Source organism: Haliaeetus leucocephalus, unplaced genomic scaffold (genome assembly GCF_000737465.1).
Source record: "Haliaeetus leucocephalus isolate CR32 unplaced genomic scaffold, Haliaeetus_leucocephalus-4.0 Scaffold808, whole genome shotgun sequence".
In the NCBI taxonomy this organism is placed as follows: Eukaryota; Metazoa; Chordata; class Aves; order Accipitriformes; family Accipitridae; genus Haliaeetus; species Haliaeetus leucocephalus.
The window spans coordinates 2,714,465-2,733,609 of NW_010973244.1; the positions used below are offsets into that span (position 1 = coordinate 2,714,465).

At 41.5% G+C, this 19,145-nt stretch overlaps 1 protein-coding gene across 2 annotated transcripts in view; it reads left to right on the forward strand.

The window, feature by feature from the left end:
- Positions 1-19,145, forward strand: part of HECW1 (HECT, C2 and WW domain containing E3 ubiquitin protein ligase 1) — a 183,577-nt gene that overhangs the window by 95,692 nt on the left and 68,740 nt on the right. The window contains exons 6-9 of one of the 2 annotated variants that reach the window (XM_010581800.1): positions 8,940-9,082; positions 11,105-11,205; positions 12,650-14,017; positions 17,425-17,526. In XM_010581800.1, coding sequence (XP_010580102.1) covers positions 8,940-9,082; positions 11,105-11,205; positions 12,650-14,017; positions 17,425-17,526 — 1,714 coding nt within the window. The remainder of the gene's footprint in view (positions 1-8,939; positions 9,083-11,104; positions 11,206-12,649; positions 14,018-17,424; positions 17,527-19,145) is intronic. The other variant, XM_010581802.1, reaches the window with a different exon arrangement.

The following is a 19,145-nucleotide window of genomic DNA, read 5'->3' on the forward strand; positions in this document are numbered from 1 at the left end:
AAAGCAGGTTATATTTGATCTAATATTCAGAGCACTAGATGCCGACAGTACTACTATGGCCTCACAGAATCATTGCATGATTTCACCAGAAGTCCAAAATGAAAAAAAGCAATAGGAACATCACACTGACTGATCTACTTATTTATTGTTTAACTTAGATAACCCCTTTTTTCCCCCCTACTACTGGCAAATACAAAAGAATCTGCTGCAGAAACTTGGAGGCCTTTACACCTAAGCGTAAATCCAGTATAGGTGCAGTGAAATCCAGATCCCGAATTCAGTATGAGTTTTGCCAAAGATGTCATGGGGACTGAGTAAAGCCTTGTGGGTGGTAGCTTCACTGTATAGCATTTCTGCACACATGGCCAGGTAAAGTATAAAATATAGTTTGACTACACAGAAAAGCTGTGATTTTACAGCTACAATTTTCTGAATATCTGGTCATGATTGCAGTGTGAAAGCCTGAGACACCTTCACTATCTTCAGGAATGGGCGTGAAAAAACTGTCTAGATTTTTTTTTTTTAATACATTGTTCTTCTAGAAATGCATTTTAATTGCAATTTCTGCATCTAGAAGACTATCAGTCTTGCTGATCTTGTATATTAGTGCTCATGAGAGTCCTCACAGAGTTTCAGTCTATGCTGTTGTCCTGGTTTTGGCTGGGATAGAGTTAATATTCTTTCTAGTAGCTGCTATAGTGTTATTTTGGATTTAGTATGATAATAATGTTGATAACACACTGAAATTTTCAGTTGTTGCTAAGTAGCGTTTAGACTAAGTCAAGGATTTTTCAGCTTCTCATGCCCAGCCAGCAAGAAGGCTGGAGGGACACAAGAAGTTGGGAGGGGACATGGCCAGGACAGCTGACCCAAAATGGCCAAAGGAATATTCCATACCATATGACATCATGCCCAGTATATAAACTGGGGAGATTTGACCCGGGGGGTGGATCACTGCTCAGGAACTAACTGGGCATCATTTGGCAAGTGGTGAGCAGTTGCATTGTGCATCACCTGTTATGTATATTCCAATTCTTTTTTATTATTATAATTTTCTTCCTTTCTGTCCTACTAAACTGCCTTTATCTCAGCCCACGAGTTTTACTTTTTTTCTGATTGTCTCCCCCATCCCACTGCGGGGGGGTGGGGAGGGCGGGGGAAGTGAGTGAGCGGCTCTGTGGTGCTTAGTTCCTGGCTGGGGTTAAACCACGACAGTTGTGCTAATAAATTCATAGACAATGTGTGAGAGATGAAGAAAAACTCCAGCTCTTTAAGCAGTGTTTGCACTTGATTTATCCAGAAGTTCTTTTAAATTTCTAATGTCTTTGGGCTGAAATTTGCCATTAATAAAGTAAAAGACATCTTGTAAAACTATCTGAGCCATCAGAGAGAATTCATGATGAGCCTATTAACTAGTAACTCTGAATGTTGTGGAATACATGAAATAGACAAGAAGGACTTCTTTTATTCCTTGTTTCCTATACAGAGCGGTAGTGAATCTGAGGGAGAAATCTAGGAAGCCAATTTGTTGCAGGCCCTACCCCAGTTTGAAGGAGTTCAGTAGAAAGGATTGAATCAGACTTTAGAACAGCAACACCTATTTATGTGCACCCCTTTTACTGTAGGAAGAAAACCCATTGTGTCATGCCAGAATAAGGTACCACATTGGATCTGGCACCCTGCAGTCACTGCTGAATTCTAGGACTCTCTCAGAGTACGTGTAGGCATGTCCCAGTCTTTGGCAGCAGTGGAACTCTGTGCTTGACACTACTGACTCTGCAATATTTTGTATTACCATTGAGGGGTACTGTAGTAAGTTTAAGAAACTGGAATTCCCCATGAGCGTATCCCATTGTTCGTATGAATAGTGTTGTATGGGACACGTAGATGATATGTAGAGGAGGTGTTTGAATGGGGAGCAAAGTAATACAGATGGAGAGTGGCGAGTGCATTAAGAGTGTAATTATTTCACTGAAGTATTTGAAACTAAAAAACCCACTAACGAAATATTCAGCTGAAAGACTAAATCTGTCTTCATCCATCAAATGTAATTTACAGCCTTTTAAGATTTACGTCTGCTTGTATTGTCCCTGTGGCATGATGGATATTGCAAATAAATTTTCTTTTTAATTCTATTGCTTATTCAACTCCAGTTCAAGAGCCTAATTCTTCCTGTCACCAATGTATTAATTTATCTACCTTTCACCAGTTATTATACTGACTGTTTTTGAAGAACTTGACTTGCACTTAACTTGTCTAATTGGTGCTAATGGACATACTCCATTTCAACAGCTTCTTTGATAGTGTTATTGAGAGCTGATCACTGTGATCTATCCATATTCAGGGATGCAAATAATATAGGTAAAAATAAAACATGGGAATTAATAATCACCATTAGTTGGCTTTCTATGAAAACTATTCTCAAGTTCTGGAAATGATACTGTTGTCTTATAAATGGGTGCAGATGTATTCTACCAGGTCAGCATTAGCATGTGCCTTCATTCTTTACCATACATAAGTCATGCATTAAACCCTCACAAGATCTGTTCACGTTAAGAAAATTAATCATCTGTGTCTGTAAAACCATTGTTGGGTCTGGAAGCAAATAGGCATTGAAAAGTAGATTACTGTCTGAAACTCCTTCAGTGGTGTTTACTACAGTGTTTTCAGATCTTGCTTGAAGATGACAGCAATAATGTAAAATGAGATTTACATTTAGGTCATTGAGATGGTGTGAGAGTATGAATGTATCAGCTTATTCTTGGTAGCTTTGATTCTGATTTGTGTCTTTGTGAGAGTGAATCTGCAGGAGGTGGCTGTGTAAAATCTGTGTAAATGAGAGGAGAATCCTAATGACTTACTACTGACCAGAGCCAAAACTGATGATACGCTGCTTAGCCCAGGAAGACTTAATATGTTGCTGTGGTTCTCTCCATCATGTCACTTTTGCTCTTCCCTCTCCCTCCCTTCTCTATATTTCTATGGAAATAATTAATTACGGCATGTTGATTTTTGGTGCCTGAGAAAATAACAACTAAAGCTTTTCCTTTGGCTGGGGCATTTTAAGGCTGTGCCTGGTACAGTTTCTCCAGTGTCTAATAAGATGTTCTATAATGATGCAACTTTTCTCGTAGTGAGGAATTAATAGGGTCTCTCTCTCCTATCCTGCTGTCTCTTTTCATTAAATGTGTAGGAACAAAGCAACCATTGGACCTTCTGCCACTCTAACAAGTGGGACAGGCATTGACAAATGGCTAAAGAAGTGGGGAAAGTAGAGAGACACAATGGCTTTGCTTCTAGAGCAAGTCTGTTTCCTCCTAGCCATCATAATTCCAGAGGGATGCAAGAATACCCTAAAAAGGAAATAATTGAGTAAGGCAGTGGGAAAATAATACAAATACTAACTTGTTCTGTAGATCGTGATTCATAACAATTCGATGGGTCCATCTACAATAGTATTTTCATTCCATTCAAGAGAACAGTTTAAAAGCAAATCTCCTCATCCCCCCACTAAAGACACCACTTGGCAGTCTTAAAGTGCATGAACTGAACTGCTCTCAGCAGAAAGTAAGGCAAGAGATGTGTTTCACAAGTCCACCTAACACTTTTCCCATGATAATGGGAGTTCAATCCAGGGCACCAACCTGGAGTTACTTCATGGTAAAACCCTTGCAACATGTCTGGATGGGGTAATGAGGTGCACAGCTGCTTTGGTCCCCAGATCCACTCACATTGTACCACATGTCTTCCTAATGCAGACATGGCCAATGTATTCCAGGGACCAGGAAATACCAGTCTCCACAAGGCCTCCTTACTACTGCTCATGATGTGCTATTTTTCCCCAGTATGCCAGGGATCTTCAATCATTCCTTGTGTTCAGACTTTCTGCACGTAGCTTCCTTTCAGTAATAGACCTGACAGATAACCATTTCTTGTAACAGTCCTAATACATTTCTAGAGGAAAATAAAAAGGTCACCCCCTCTGGAGCTCAGCACTCAGAGCTTCCCTGCAGTCTCTTCCAAAGCTCCTAACTCTGGGGGTTTTTCAATCTGGGGTTCTTCCAGTCCAGACACAGGGGCAGCTGGTTGACCACCTCATCCTTCCAGTGGTGCTCCTCACTGTGAGGGTGTCCATGATCTCCACTCATCTACATGTAACCTATAAAGAGGAGCCCTCTCATCCCTAGCCAGTAAGGATCCAACAATGGGACAGCTGATACGCTACGTGGACAAGATGGGGTCTAAGACTGTTCCTAGGGCCAGGCACCCTGTGAGAAACAGGTTGTTCCTAATGGTAGTTTTTTGGCAGTTTTGTTGAGGCAATCTGCCATCTCCTCTGTGGAGTGTGCTGTGTCATCTATCATCTGAAGTTCTACGAGTCATTTTGTACCAAGCAATAGTTGATGTGATATGCAGGGTAATGCACTGTGACTAATGCAACATTGTAGGTAATTACTGGTTTGGGCTAATCAGAGAACAGAGATTTAACTTCTTGTTTGTTATCCATTCATCCACTGACTGCAGTAGATGATATATACATTTTGGGTCTAGTGATATTTTGTAGGACTTTTTTTTCCTCCACATTGTATATAATGCATTTTACTTGAATTTTGGTTAGGGATCAAGTAAAAGCAGCAAGTTCTAGCTATCACTTAAAATTTTTGTGGATTGTTCTTCCCAGGTGCCCTGTTTTCTGCCGTTATCCAAATCAATACATAATCAGTCATTAGAAAAAGTCTTTTCTTTGGGTGGGGCTTTAGCCTTGAAACTATAGCAGTTTTGGTAGATGACTTCGCACCTGTGTTGAAATACAGGATTTCCTTCTAGAGTTTTTGTATTCAAGTACAAAGAAAGCCTCAGACGAAGTCACAAACCACATCCATGCAGCCATTGTCAAGTTTGGTGGAACTCTGGACAGCTGGAGAGGCTAAAGCTTTTGAACAAGTTAAGTCAGAACAACAGAAGTTAAAATTGCCCGAAATTATATTTTCACTTTGGTCTTTGTGAAAAAAGCCCATTTATGTAAACTACAGTACACCCTTCTACAGTTAGTCTCAGTGTAAACTTTAGTTTAGTGCTTTGGATTCCACCAGGTTCCATGAAGTTCTTGACCAGTCTTGCAGAGTTTGCACTAATGACTGTGATTCAAGGAACTTAAATTTTTGTGGAAAAAACCCCCAACCAATGAACAAGCCCACAAAATGAGCTGTGGCCCCAATGAAAATATAGAGCCTAAAGATTGCTGTCTTAGATTGTGAAAGAAAATGCACGTTAGCCAATGCCAGCTGCAAAACATGAAAGAATCTGGCTTCAAGGAGTGACTGTCAGGAAAATCAGAAGTCTTTTTAGAATAATATATTTGGGCTCATTGTACTAAAGTTTTTGTATTCTTTTTTTTCTCTGCAACCATGAACATTATACTTCTTTTTAACGTGAAAGCTTAATTTCTGAGTTAGTTCTGTAACACTAAGAGTTGTGATAATAAGAAAAGTTCCAAATAACAGAAGGCTTACAGTAAAAATTGTAATAGTAACATCAAAAAATGGCAGCAGACTTATTCTTAAAATATAGCACTTTTGGTTATCAGTGGTGTAGTTTGTGGGCATGTGTAAGAAGCCACATCAGATTTTCCTCATCCTGAAAAGAGTCAATTTTTCTCTCTGTTGTGATCTTATAGCCTCCTTTTCTTGCCCCTCCTTGGGATGAATTATTAATGACAACATCACTCAGTGTGAACCCAGGGGTACTGCAGAATTTATAATCGGTGTCTTTTTGTCTTTTTTTTTTTTTAACTTAGATATGAAGCTTGCGCTTTTATTTTCACAAACTGACCATTGCTGTGTGACAATTAGCACATATTAGGCAAGGAAAGAATGTAATTTATTCCAGCAGTAATCTATTACTACTGTGTTATCTTAGTTATATTGGAGAAGACCATGAAACACAGGGTCCTTTCTCTTCCAAATAGATAGGATAGTAAAGGCCAAGGCTTTGAACAGTGTAAATGCAGCCAACGTTTTGCAGCTAAGATACAGAGGCTGACACTTATCAGAAAACAAGGTGAAGGAAGAGAGGGAAACTAGGATTTGATGGTGATGTGCTTCCACATCCAAAGACGACAGTCCCATCTTTCAATATCACAAGAACCTACATGTTTTCAAAAGTGAAAACGCATTTATAAGTTTTTGAGTTCTCAAACCTAGGTGTTTCTCTGGGATCTATTTTTCAAAGGGCCAGAGGCCCGTGTGTTCTGCAAACAAGGATTCCTTTGGGGTTTCCAGTGTGGGTGGCCTGAGCCTGAGGCATCCGCAGTCAGGGATTGCCTTAGAAAAATCTTGCCCATCAAGGATTAAACTAGATGACAGCAACAGCAGGAGCAAGTGCTTAGATATCGGAAAACTGAATTATATAAAATTATCACTATTTTACAAGCTGTCTCCAAACCCATTTCACAGAGTTAACTGTTGATCTCAAACTGCAGTTGTTTCCAAATGGCAAAACCTTTGAGCTCTGGCACAGGACGCTTCTGGTCTTAAAGGCTTAACTGTGTTTCCAAGATGCTGCTGGTTTTATGCATCAGAGCGTTCTCCTAGAAGTATTTGGGAACTGTGGTCATGGACCAGGGGCTGGTCACAGGGCAGTCTTATGTATCCCCAAATGCAACATGGTTAGCAGGTGATGAAATCAGAACACAATTTGATTTTACAAATTCTATGGAATATCCCAGCCTTTGTATATCTGAGAGGCACAGCTGGTCCAGGAAAAAAGGACATTTCCTTTGGTTGATTCCAACACACCTTGCTCCATGCATCCATACTCTCAGCTCAGGTGCTGGTAATTACTCTGGAAAACGTCAATGTGTTTCTTGTGCAAGGAAGGAACTGTCAGGCTTCGTTCCACCTGATATTATGGAAACGAATACCCATGCAGATTCTGATTTGCTTCAGAGTTGTATCACAAGACAAAATATTAATAAGGTAGGAAGGTGCAGATCATTAACCTACTTTTTACTTTCCACTTATGAACAGTTCAGTCTTTACCTCTGTGTGTGTGTTCATGCTCTACCCCGCAGAGACTTTTTTACAATGTAGGTGTCAACAGCACAATAATGGAGAATTTATTAAATGGCAAATTGCTGTATGTTACAATAACCTTATTCAGTTAAAAGTTAATTCCCTTCTGCTTTCCTTGTAAGTGTCATGAAGTGGCAGTTACCCCAGGTTTTTAGCAGGAGAAACAGTAATGGTAATACAACTTATTTTTATAAGGCACCTTTCAATATACATGGGTAATTAATGTTCTCCCCTTTGTTGAGTTTATCTTCTTTGGTAACCTGTTGCAAAGATGTAAAAGAAAATAACCCTTTAGCTGTTATTTCAGTTGTATTTCTCTGATTATTTGTATTTTAGCAGGGCTTGATTAACAGAATATCCCACTCATATTGGTTTCACTTGCAGCTGTTCAAACCAAGCCTTTCTGAAAATTAGATCATGATTCAATAGAGCAAGCAATTTAGGGCTTAACTCCAGGCCTTGATAACCCAGAGCATGATTCTGTTGTGAAGGTTGTTTTTGGCAGTGGGAAAGCTAGAAAATCCTTTCATCTATCTTAATATTCACTTACTACCGAAGTTGTCTTCTGGTGCAATACTGACCTTTCAGTTAGGTGAACAGCAGTCTTACAGTTTCCCTACTACTGTGCACCACAGCAGAGATGTACTGTTTTTTGACTGATGATATTCTAATAGTAGCAGATCTCTTTGGAAAAATGATTCAGTGACCTGTGTTACCAGCTCCAAGTCTGTACTGAATTTAGCCAGTCTAGGAGCAAGCAAGGCCATGTTATCTGATATATTTGCTTTTCACTATTATTTCTAAATAGAGCTTTGCTTTCCCTGTGGGGAGATCCCGACATCTCCAGGTGCCCTAATGCTCCCACACTTGGAAGCTGTACACACGGACTTCCTTGCTCCTACAACCTAAAATATCACCCTCCTTGTTACTACCTCAGGTTTGCATGCACACAGTCTCTAAAAGCTTATTGAAACATTACTTACAAATAAAAACAGATGTTCTTAAAACCAGGTCAGCTGAGATGGTGGCCACGTATTTCAAAGCACTTGGTGACAACAGTTTTAGATGGTGCCATTCCTGTCTTCCCCAGTATCGTTTGTTCCGGCAGCCTGTGCCGTGGCTTACCTTCTGGTTTAGTGCTCTGTGGGACCGTGCTGTGAACCAGGTTAGGAGATTGATCCGATAAACAGTATTTTCAGAGTTTTTCCTTTTTGAATTGGGGCAGGGATGAGCAAGCCAGGGAGAGATTTCAAGACGTATCTGAAAACTGTGATCATATGTCCTTCACCTCACTAGATCCTCACTTCTCAATTGCTGAGGTGCGCCTCACAGCTGAAGTACCACAAATAGCCAGTCAAATGTAAAGAGGACTAATTTGACTTGGAGGGAAATGCTGACTAAACATCTCTTCAGGCTGCCAGTTCAGTTGTACTTACATGCAGCTATTTAAAGTTTTTAGAATTTGTGCAGGGAAAAAAAGGAAAAAAACCACCATAATCTCTGCAATTACATTTAGATCAATGATCATTGCTGGGTAGAGTTCATTAGATTTCTGTAGGTGTCCAGTCCTTTACCATTGGCAAGCCTTGTTTAGAGTGTTTGGATGCTACCATGACACGAATAAATGAAATTTGCACATTCCCCAAGCCTGATTCTGCAGCATTACGCAGTCACTATAGGGTGCTTTCACCTGCCTGCTTTGAGGCCAAGCTCTTTTTATTTTGCAGGCCTATGCCTTGGGGTCCAAGGACTGTTTCTGTCCTGTGAAAGAGCCAGAGGCTTACACGGGCTGATAAGCCACTAGCAACTGTGTGATGTTGTGGCCCAGCTACCAGCTTCATGTTCTGTTCTCTTGCATTATTGCAGCAATTCAGCTTTGTTTCCCTGCCCACGGATGTCCTGGAAATAGAAGTTAAAGACAAATTTGCAAAGAGCCGACCAATCATCAAGCGTTTCCTGGGAAAACTCTCTATGCCGGTTCAACGCCTCTTGGAAAGACATGCCATAGGGTAAATTTGCTGTTTATGCTACTTTCTGTTGTTTAAAAAGTGTGTTGCTGTTTTGAAGTCCCTGGTGATATATCATTATAGTGATATAATGATGTTTAGGGAGAGTTATTAAACTGACAGTTGTCTGATGAATGATGTTGGTCTTAATTAGAATTTATAGGACTACAGGCCAGACAAAGAATTCCCTCTATAACCCTATCCATTGCATTTTGAAAAGTGAGAGCTGGCATTTAGGAAAGAAAACTGTTTTGTGTATCATGGCTGTGAATCTGGAGAGTGCAATATTTTCAATTTGAATATTCTTTTAATGTTATCAACAGGCTGTTTTCATGTTTCAGGGAACTACCTATGGGCTAAAATCATGCCAGATCTGTTCCTCCTCCCTTTAATTTCTAGACAGTGAAAATATTATTAAAAAAATGTGGCATTTTGTAACTAAATCTTTCTGACCCTACCCTGCTGACAAGGAATAACCAGTTCACTTGAGCTTACCAGTCCTGCCCTGCTTCCCCTTTGCATGAAAGTTCTGGGAAGATGTATGCTGCCAAAGTAACACAAACCAATTTGAGGAAGATGGATAATATTCAGACAAAGCCAAAAAGTTGGCTCTAAACTTGTAAGGCTCAGACCTTGAGGAGCAGGGAGAGAAAGCGTCATCTCCTTAGGAGAGCACATGCAATGCAGTTTCCAAGAAGGCATTTCTGAAAATTGGATCTCAATTCAGCAAAACAGCAGGAAGCTGAGCTTGTTGGAAGTGGTTTTGAACAGCTGTTTCAGAAACTGGCTGTGATACTGACAGCTGAATCTACCAGAAGGGACTAAGCTACCTCCCTGTTTCACAAGAAGGGAAGATAGAGTAGCTTTTTAGCAACCAGATGGAAAAGAACAGCTTGGGGAAGGTAGAGCCCTCTAACTGATATCATTGGCTTCCCTCTGTATGAGAAGATTTCTCATCATCTTCTGATTATATCTTCCTATTTTACTTCCTTATTGTAAACACTGTCTATCTAAGGATATACTTTGCCAAGAGCAGTGCCTCCAACCTGCACCTAGATCTGGCTTAGTTTTAATACTGTAGTGGCTTTTAAATCTCAGGCAAGCTGAATGAGAAGTATACACACAAGTTCAGAAAGATTATACACAAATCTTGAGATCGTCTCATTTATATGAGTTTCTGATGCATGTGAAATTATCCTAGCAAATATATTGGGCCCAACTGGAAGTGAACTATGTTTCTTCAAAAGATGTATAAATATTACTATTTAGTGAACCCTTTACACTCAAAGAATGCTTTGCAAACATTGATTCAGCCTCATTCTGGGCAGCTGGGAAGTTAATCTCTTCTGTAGTTTCATTCTGTTCTGAGGGGTGGATGAAGTGTGGCAAAGGGAGGGACCTGCACAAGGACAGAATGGAGTCATTGATCAACCTTGTCAGGAAGGTGTTCTCCTGGTATTTCAGCTTCATAGAGGTAAGAGGGGTGGAAAGAGATGAAGAGCAGTCATTCAGCCAGTTTGAAAAGAGAAGGTGGTAAGTGGGGACTGGCCTTTACAGGATTTTGAAAGAAAGGACAGGAAAGCTGAATTTTATGCAGATGGTGAAGGGAAGGAAATACAGAAATGCGAGGTTCTACAGAAGCGTAGATACGGTCAGATCAGCAGGGAAGTGAAGTCTTGTTACAATAGCTGAAGTGGGAGTTGTTTGCTTCCCATATTGATATTTTCATACCCATACTGCAGAAGTTCCATTCCCACCGTTTTCTCTTTATATATATACATATGTGCTTGTGTATCCCAGAAGCCTGTCTTATTCACTGACTCAGCTGTTCCATTGTAATTGAAGACATTGTCCTCTCCTTCTCTGCCATTCGTTCTCTCGTATGCAAGTCAACACGCCCTCATGGCTGGGTTGAATAGCCTTTGAAAACCATTATGTATTTTTGTAGGACACAGCTGCTTTGTCTATGCACAGTAGACATTGGGTAGGTTATAGTCTATTGTGACGATATTTGTTTTCTTTCAGGGACAGGGTTGTAAGCTACACTCTGGGTCGCAGGCTTCCTACAGATCATGTCAGTGGCCAGCTGCAGTTCCGATTTGAGATAACTTCTTCCATCCATCCAGGTAATTTTCAGTCTTAACCCATCATTTATCTAGAAATTTTTTTTTTTTATTTTTTTTTTTTTTTTTTGCTTTGCATTCTTTCTCTTCAGAAATCTGAAATCATTCCTGGCTGCTCTGGGACTTTAGGTTACAGTCATGAGCAGAGGAAAGTGCATAAAGTCCCCTGTCACAGGATGCATCGTGAGTCACAACTTCTTCCCTGTTTCCCCTTAGCTTAGAGCTACTGGTGTCTCATATCCCCCTGTTCTTGGCTGCTTCAAATACTCTGCCACATCACTGGGAGAGAAGAGGGTGGCAAACTAAAGACTCATCTGCTTCTCTATCACCTGTCCTGGGGAAGTGCTAGATGGGCTGTTATTTCTAGAGTCATCTACCTCTGAGCACTTCATAAGTAAAAATGGAGACTGTAATAGTAGATATTAGAAACTTTCTCATTTTGATTATTTTTAATGAAAAAAGTAAAACAAAAAATAATTCACTGTTCTCCTCCTTCCCTCCCTTTTGGTATGGTTTTAGTTCACATTCTGTTGTAGTTATTAGGAAGTCACTGTCATGATGGTGTAAGTTTGAACCTTGGTTTTCATGTCAAAGTCTCAGTAGCGTTGCTCGGGAACTCTTTGCCTCTCTATGGTAGTGCCCTCTCAGGTACACTTTATCTAGCTGTCGTGGTTTAACCCCAGCCAGCAACTAAGCACCACGCAGCCGCTCACTCACTCCCCCCCATCCAGTGGGATGGGGGAGAAAATCGGGAAAAGAAGTAAAACTCTGCACTGTACCAGCTACTAGGAAGACAGTTAACTCTATCCCAGCTGAAACCAGGACACTAGCCAACAGCAGCTGCATTAGTGGTTGGAAATTATGACCTGCCTCTTGCTGGAAAACCCTGACTTCTGTCTTTTGACTATTTGGATGGCATGAAAGAGCCAGGTTGTCTGGCATCTGGGAGGAGATGGTACAGATGAGGATCACATCCAAGGATGTTTTGGGGAAAGTTTCCACCTTTCAGGCATGTGAAAACCAATTTTTTAAGTTCTCTGTTGTGGAGTCCTGTCAGCTTCGGCATGACAAGAAAAATATCATTAAAACCTCAGGGAAGACTTCCTTGTCATTCCCATGGTACTCCCTCCAATGCCAGTTTGGCTCAAAGAGGCATTTCAAGAAGATGTTACCTTCAGGTTATGTTGCAAGGAGGCAGGGTGCTGCATACAGATTACCACCATGAACAAGTCCCATGATTGTTAAATCCACTGTACAAAGACTGCCTAGCAAAAAAAAAGTCAGCATTTCTTGATAGTTGCTCAGTTGCCCACTCATTTCACACTGTAATTTATGCTTTTAATTTTCTCAGATTGCTGTGGATGCCTGTGTCCCCACAGCCAAGCTTCTGGTTCAGTCAACACTTCTTGTTAAAGGAGTAAATAATTTCTTTTCCTGTCTCATACAGATGATGAAGAGGTCTCCATTAGTGCAGATCCTGAGCCAGCTGACCTCCAGGAAAGCCCTGTGAACAACCCCCCAGAGGAAAGCCTCGGTGAGCCTCCATGCATCAACACAGTGACCTCAGAAAGTACAGCTCCAGAACAGCTAAATGGATACAGTGTGAACAGTGTCGATAGCCCAGGGGCTGTCAAACCACCTGGGAAAGTCAACCAGAACAGCTTAAATGAAGAGCTAGCAGGAGATGGGGAGGTTGATGCGGTGCCAGTTCCTGAGCCCTTGGAATCCATCCCAGGAGAAGTGCTGCCTTCTTTGAGTGCTACGGACCTCACGGAGCAGCTGGCTCTGCTGGCTTGCATGTCTCCTCCTGAGACTGAAGTTAGGGAAAATAACAAAGTCAATTCTGGTACTCAGGGAGATGGTGGAGTCTTGACCAGCATAGAAACATTAGATATTGATGAGGTGAGTGCAGATGTGCATGCTGGCAAGGACCTAGAGAAGAGTCAGGAAGAAGAAGGGGCTTCAGCCCAGGAGAAGGAAGACAACAAGCTACAACTGAGGACCACAGCAAAGAGGAAAAACAGGCCGTGCTCCCTGCCTGTGTCTGAACTTGAGACAGTCATAGCTTCAGCTTGCGGTGAGCCAGAGACCCCTCGCACACACTACATACGGATCCACAACCTGCTGCACAGCCTGCCCTCGGCACAGATGAGCAGCGATGGGGAAGAAGAGCAAGATGGTGGCAACGGTGGGGAGAATGATGAGGAGTCTACAGTCAAGGAGGCGTTGGAGAAGGAGGTGGTCAGTGAGAGTGAGACAGTGGCAGCAGAGCCTCCTCTGGAAAATGAGGCTGAAGAGAACTTCAGCCAGAGTACGGTGCCTCCTGGTGCCTTGGATGAACAGCTCTCTGACTTGAATGATGGGCCGTTGGACGGGGAACACCCCAGGACAGGAAGCGAGAGCGAGTCGAGCTCCAGGCCCAATGGTGACAACGAATGCGAGGCGTGCGACACTTCTTGCTACAGCCCCTCCTGCTACAGCACTTCTTGCTACAGTACCTCCTGCTACAGCACTTCTTGCTACAGCACCTCCTGTTATGACAGTAACAATCGCTTCTCCAGCCATACCCGCTTCTCCTCCGTCGACAGTGCAAAGATTTCTGAGAGCACAGTCTTTTCCTCACAGGATGATGATGAGGAGGAGAACAGTGCTTTTGAGTCAGTGCCAGATTCAGTACAGAGCCCTGAGCTGGACAGGGAGCAAGTGGATGGCTCCTCCCAGTGGCCAGATGAACTAGTAGCTCATGGTGGGAATCCACAAAGAGCCACAGAGAGTCTAGACACCCCAATAGCAGGTCCAAGCAGCAGAAGAGAAGGTTAGATCCTGAGAATCGATGCGCTGAGCAACCCCGATTATCTGGATGTCAGAAGGCATCAGATAATTGAGGTTTCAGATAGCTGACGGTTTATTTCCTACAAATCTGGGGGCTGTGAGCTGGGCCAGATATCAGGGAGGGTTGGATAATTGAGCCTGTCCTTAAAAATCCCAGCAAAACCAAATAAATCAGTTGGGGACCTGTATATATGGATTCCTGTAGATATACATGCATCATTATAAAATCAAGATTAGCTGCTGTAGTTATGTGGCAGATCAGCATTATCACATCCACCAACTCATTCCTTATTTCCTGGGATTGTTCCATTTCACATATCTGATGTGCTGCCATGTCTCTGATAGTCAGTGAGAAGACCAGCTTGTGCTTGTCGAAGGGCAGATATGCTGATTTACACCAGCTAAAGATCTGGGCCAGCTTCTGTATATGATTGGTAGCCATGCACAGTCATAAGCATGGAGAAATGCAAATATTTGTCTCTTACAAACCCAGTTTTCTAGCCCCATTTGTTCCAGTTCCCCAAGTATCAAACAGATCTACCTCAGATTTCACAGACCATAGAGCAACTCAACAGAGATTTACTTTTTTTCTTAGATACTTTGAAACTAGAATGATATTGAACAAAATTCTCATCTCCATATCCTTCTCTAGAGATAAAATAAGAAAATAATTTTTTGGGTTTTGTAATTTAGGTACTGTTTTCCCCAATCCCTCCAAACCACTACATTAAATTCCTCCCGTTGGTAACTCATTTTATGTTGTATGGAGTTACATGAAGGGTGGGTTTGATCACTCATCTTTTCTTCAGCTAGTGTATAGTTTTTCTCCAGCTGAAGAACTAAAGGCCTCAGCAGCAGCTAAGGAGTATGCAGCAAGGTCAAGAGGTAGTCTTTGCATTCCCAAATCCTGAGTCGTCTGTCTCCCCCTGTAAGTGACACCAAATCAAAATGGCACTAGAAGGATAACGTATTTGGGGATCGCTGGGAAACCCCAACTAAAGCATCCTTCTACCAGTTCCTTCTCCATTCCCAGTTTATTTACCCCCCACCTTCCACTTTCACAGACTCTATGCCAGCAGAAAGAAAGATGAAAGGCTGACCTTACATGCTGGACTGTGTAAAGACTTTGTAGACAGCTGGGCATAGGCAATTATTTGTTCTGCAAAGCAGAATCTAGCCCAAAAAATTAAATTCTCAGAAGTACACAGAGGTATAGAAACCCAGTTTCCTTCCTTGCAGGTGAGGGTCTTTGTGTGTGGACAGCATTTATGTGCAAGTATACTTATGGGGGCACGAGCGTGTGTATGTGTGTGAGACCATGCTTACAGATTTGATGGCCATTTTGGACCGTGTGTACTTCTGAGAGGACATGTGGGGGGAGAGGGTGTCTTCTGCATGTGGGTTCAGTACAGCTCCAAGATTGTGCCCCTTAAGCATGTATAAAGGGCGCTGCAGTGTTCACGGTGGCTTTGCTTTGATTAGCTGAGAGAGAGTATGTCTGAAGGGCAGCCCGGCTCTTAGCACTCTTTTGATATCACCGGGGGTGCTCCAGTAAACGTACACATTGCTTCATGACCTGGCAGCTGTTACAAATACAGTAGATGTGGTCACCTCCGTCCACTCCAGGTGACTGACACTACCATGCTTCTGCTGGCTTGGCGTAACTATCTTGACTAGGGGAGAGTCAATTATGGTGAGGTAAGTAAAGAAACATAGATGGATGATTTGGTAGTTGGTGCTACAACACCTGTAGTAACAGCACAGTTTTTCAGACTGTGAGAGATGGAATTTTAGCACTGAGTAATAACTTACATAACTCTGCTGTCTGTTCAAAACATGCAGCAGATGCAACTGTGAGATACGCCTATACACAAGTGGTTTAATGAAGACATTTCACAGGCCATACGGTATCATCAGAGCACCTAGAAGAGGGAGTGTTTTTGTCTAAGCAATTTTTCTCACTTCTGGATGGTGCGAGATTTTTTTTTTGGTTTTATACAAAATTGGCTTCTGCCTTCTAGCTGTTGGTTGTTAAAGAAAAAACATATTTTTTGGTAAATTTTTTTTTACATTTGATAGCTATGTGTTTGGGTTTTTTGCAAAATGTTCATTCTTAGGCCATTAAGATTCTGACATTAAAGACAGCTAAACCAGCCAGCACACAGTGAGTTTGGCTTAGCCAAATGGTTCTGGTGATATTGGAAATGCTAAATATATTTTTTCCCTCAGCTGCATCTTTCTGATGCATGTAAATGTTATGTTTACGCAATTCAGATTGTATCTGTATCAACAGGTCCACCTGGAGCTGGAGGTTATAGTGGAAAACTGTTAACCGCACAATATGAAAATGTGTCCCTTAGTAGGATAAATAGTCCTGGTTTCTAAGATTTAAAAGGACAGACCAAGAAGGAATCTTAATTCTGGAACCTGGGAAGTTTTAATGTGCGGGTTCCTTATTCTCACAGTTAAGTCTAAGATCAGGAATTTTTTTTCATCCCTACTATAACTTCTTAGTTTCTTGAAGGATTCTATAAACACTGACTGGATCTTAAGGTACTTGTTCCTTTCAACAGAACATGAGTTTGGACATTTGCTTAGGGTTTCATTTATTTCGTATTTGGATATGTAGACATATATACAATGTTAATGTTTAAAAACTTCCTCTGCACTGTCTGCTGTATGTCTCTCTCTCTTCTTCTTCTTCCCCTCTTCTGTATCTCAGGTCTTCCTTCTTTATCTCGGATCCTGACTATGTCTCACTATCTTTTGTCCTCCTCTTCTACCACCTGTCTCCCACCTGTTTCTGGTCCTTCTCTCATTCTCCCTCCTTCCACCCAAGATAGACTCTTTGAATTTTGAAAAATACCTATAGAAGGGGATGATCTTCTGTTTTGTGGGAACTGCAAAATCCTGCCATTCCAGTCCACTTACACAGCCATTGATCTTATGGAAAAGCAGAGAAAGATCCAAGGCAGCTTTTAGCCTTGTATTCCACTGATGGGATGAATTAAAAGTTGGAACCAGGATTTTGCATGTTCCTGCCAATTTCTGCAGAAGCTTGAGTTTGGTTGTACATGCACAATATTTCTCAGAGATCAAGCCTGATTCTTCTCTCGCTTACACTTGTGTGTCTATGAGTCCAGAATCTGGCCCCCAGTAGTTTAGCATTGACTCAAACCTGAGATCAGAGCCTTGACTGCATTATTTTAATAATTCTTTGGCATATGAGTTGTTATTAAAATAGTGCCTGAAAATAGGAATAACCAGAGCTGCTAGTACACCAGGCTAACCTATTTAAAAAATAATCACTTGTTTTACAGTAGCACATTTTTTGAACCACATTGTGAAAACAGTGAATGACTGTCAATGTCTTGAATATCTTGTCCATAGGTGATTGTCCTTTACTCCATAATTCTCAGCCAGTCAGCCAGCTTCCTTCTCTGAGGCCTGACCATCATCACTACCCAACTATCGATGAGCCTCTTCCACCAAGTAAGCTTTAGTTTTTTAATTTATTGCATTTTTCAGCTTTTCCTGTTAACTTAAACAGTGTAGAGGTCAGTATGTCTTTCTAAATAACCCCATCTGTTCTGTATATACATTCTCCAGAACCCAAGCAATATGCCCTCTTGTTTCCCTTATTTGATCCTGACTTCAAGTGTTGTCATATTATTTTGGACAAGCTCCATAATCTCCCTCTGCCTTGGTCCATCTTTTTCCTTAGCTACCGTGAAATGAAAATAAGAATATTTCCCTGTCAGTGTGTTTAGACTCGAATGAGTGGCTATCTGTCAGGTATTCTGGAAGCCTTACTATAAAACTTTCTGGGTGGTGTATCACCAAAGTACTCTGATTTTTCTATAATGTTTGTCTCCAGGTTTTCCGTAACCAACTTCAAAGATGGTTTGGGATGGCAGTCCCTATTGTCTGTCAGCTCTGCTTGCAGGTCCAGCAGGAACCTTTTCACAGTCAGGATGCTCCTGAGACAGACAGGTCCAAATCTGAGCAAAACCCGCAGAAGCTGGGAAAAGGAAGCTCATATAGAGTGGTCTTGTTGTACTGTCTTTGGATTTGATTATCAGTGAATTTTATGTTCATTATGGACTGTAATGGTGTCTGCAGTTGTGCTGGATGAAAATGAGAGGGTCTTAAGTAGCGTGATCGATTAGCAGGCTGATAATAGGGGATTTTTACCACCGAATCAACTGCCAGAGATGTTTTCACTTGTCTCTGTAGCCTTTCCCTTGTGTATTCCTGGAGGATTACCCCACTTTTTGCATTGCCGTTAAGTGCCCAGCAGAGAGCACTCTATGTCCTGCAACGTGCTGCTGATCTCCTTTCAACTTCAGCATATGATTTAACAACCTAAAATGTGCAGTGCCTCAGAAAAACAACCAGGCGTATAAACAAAGCACTCTATTTTCTTCAAAGCCCAAGAAGGGAACACACTTACTTGGCCTATGGAGCCTTTGACAAATAATTCATCATTCACCAACCATGCTGTCAGTATTCCCTAAGCCGAAAATAGCCCCAACGCTGGCGTCAGCTGCACAGTAGCATGAATGATTCAAATGCCTTTAGCCCAATGAAGTCTTATTAGAGTCTCGCTGTGGCTTGCCAGTGAATGATGAAATGGGAACGGTTATCTCTGTAACAGGCAAATACTTCTCTTCTTCCCGCTCTTACCTCAACAATTTGTGAAGAGGGCACGTTCCCTGTTAGGTGACTTCATGATAGGACACTGATGCGAGCTCAGGTAAACAAAACATACTGTGAATCTGTTCCATATTCTTCCATCATGAATTTAATACATTTTTCCTCTTTCTTATAATTATCCTCAAAAGGCAAGTATGTCTACCATTGGTTTTCGCAAGTGCTTCCGCAACAGGGTTTAAGGACATAAAATGCAATGTGTGATGATACAGTACAGAAGCGATATCCCTTTGCAGGTTTTTATTTTAGCATTTGCATATAACATCATTTTTACAATAAAGGCTGACACTGTGGGCTGAAATATAGTGATCTTAATAGGAATAGATTATACTAAGTTCATTTTGGGGGCAATAAAGTTGAACTGGATATTATCACCTAGGAAGCCTGTTTCCAAAAAC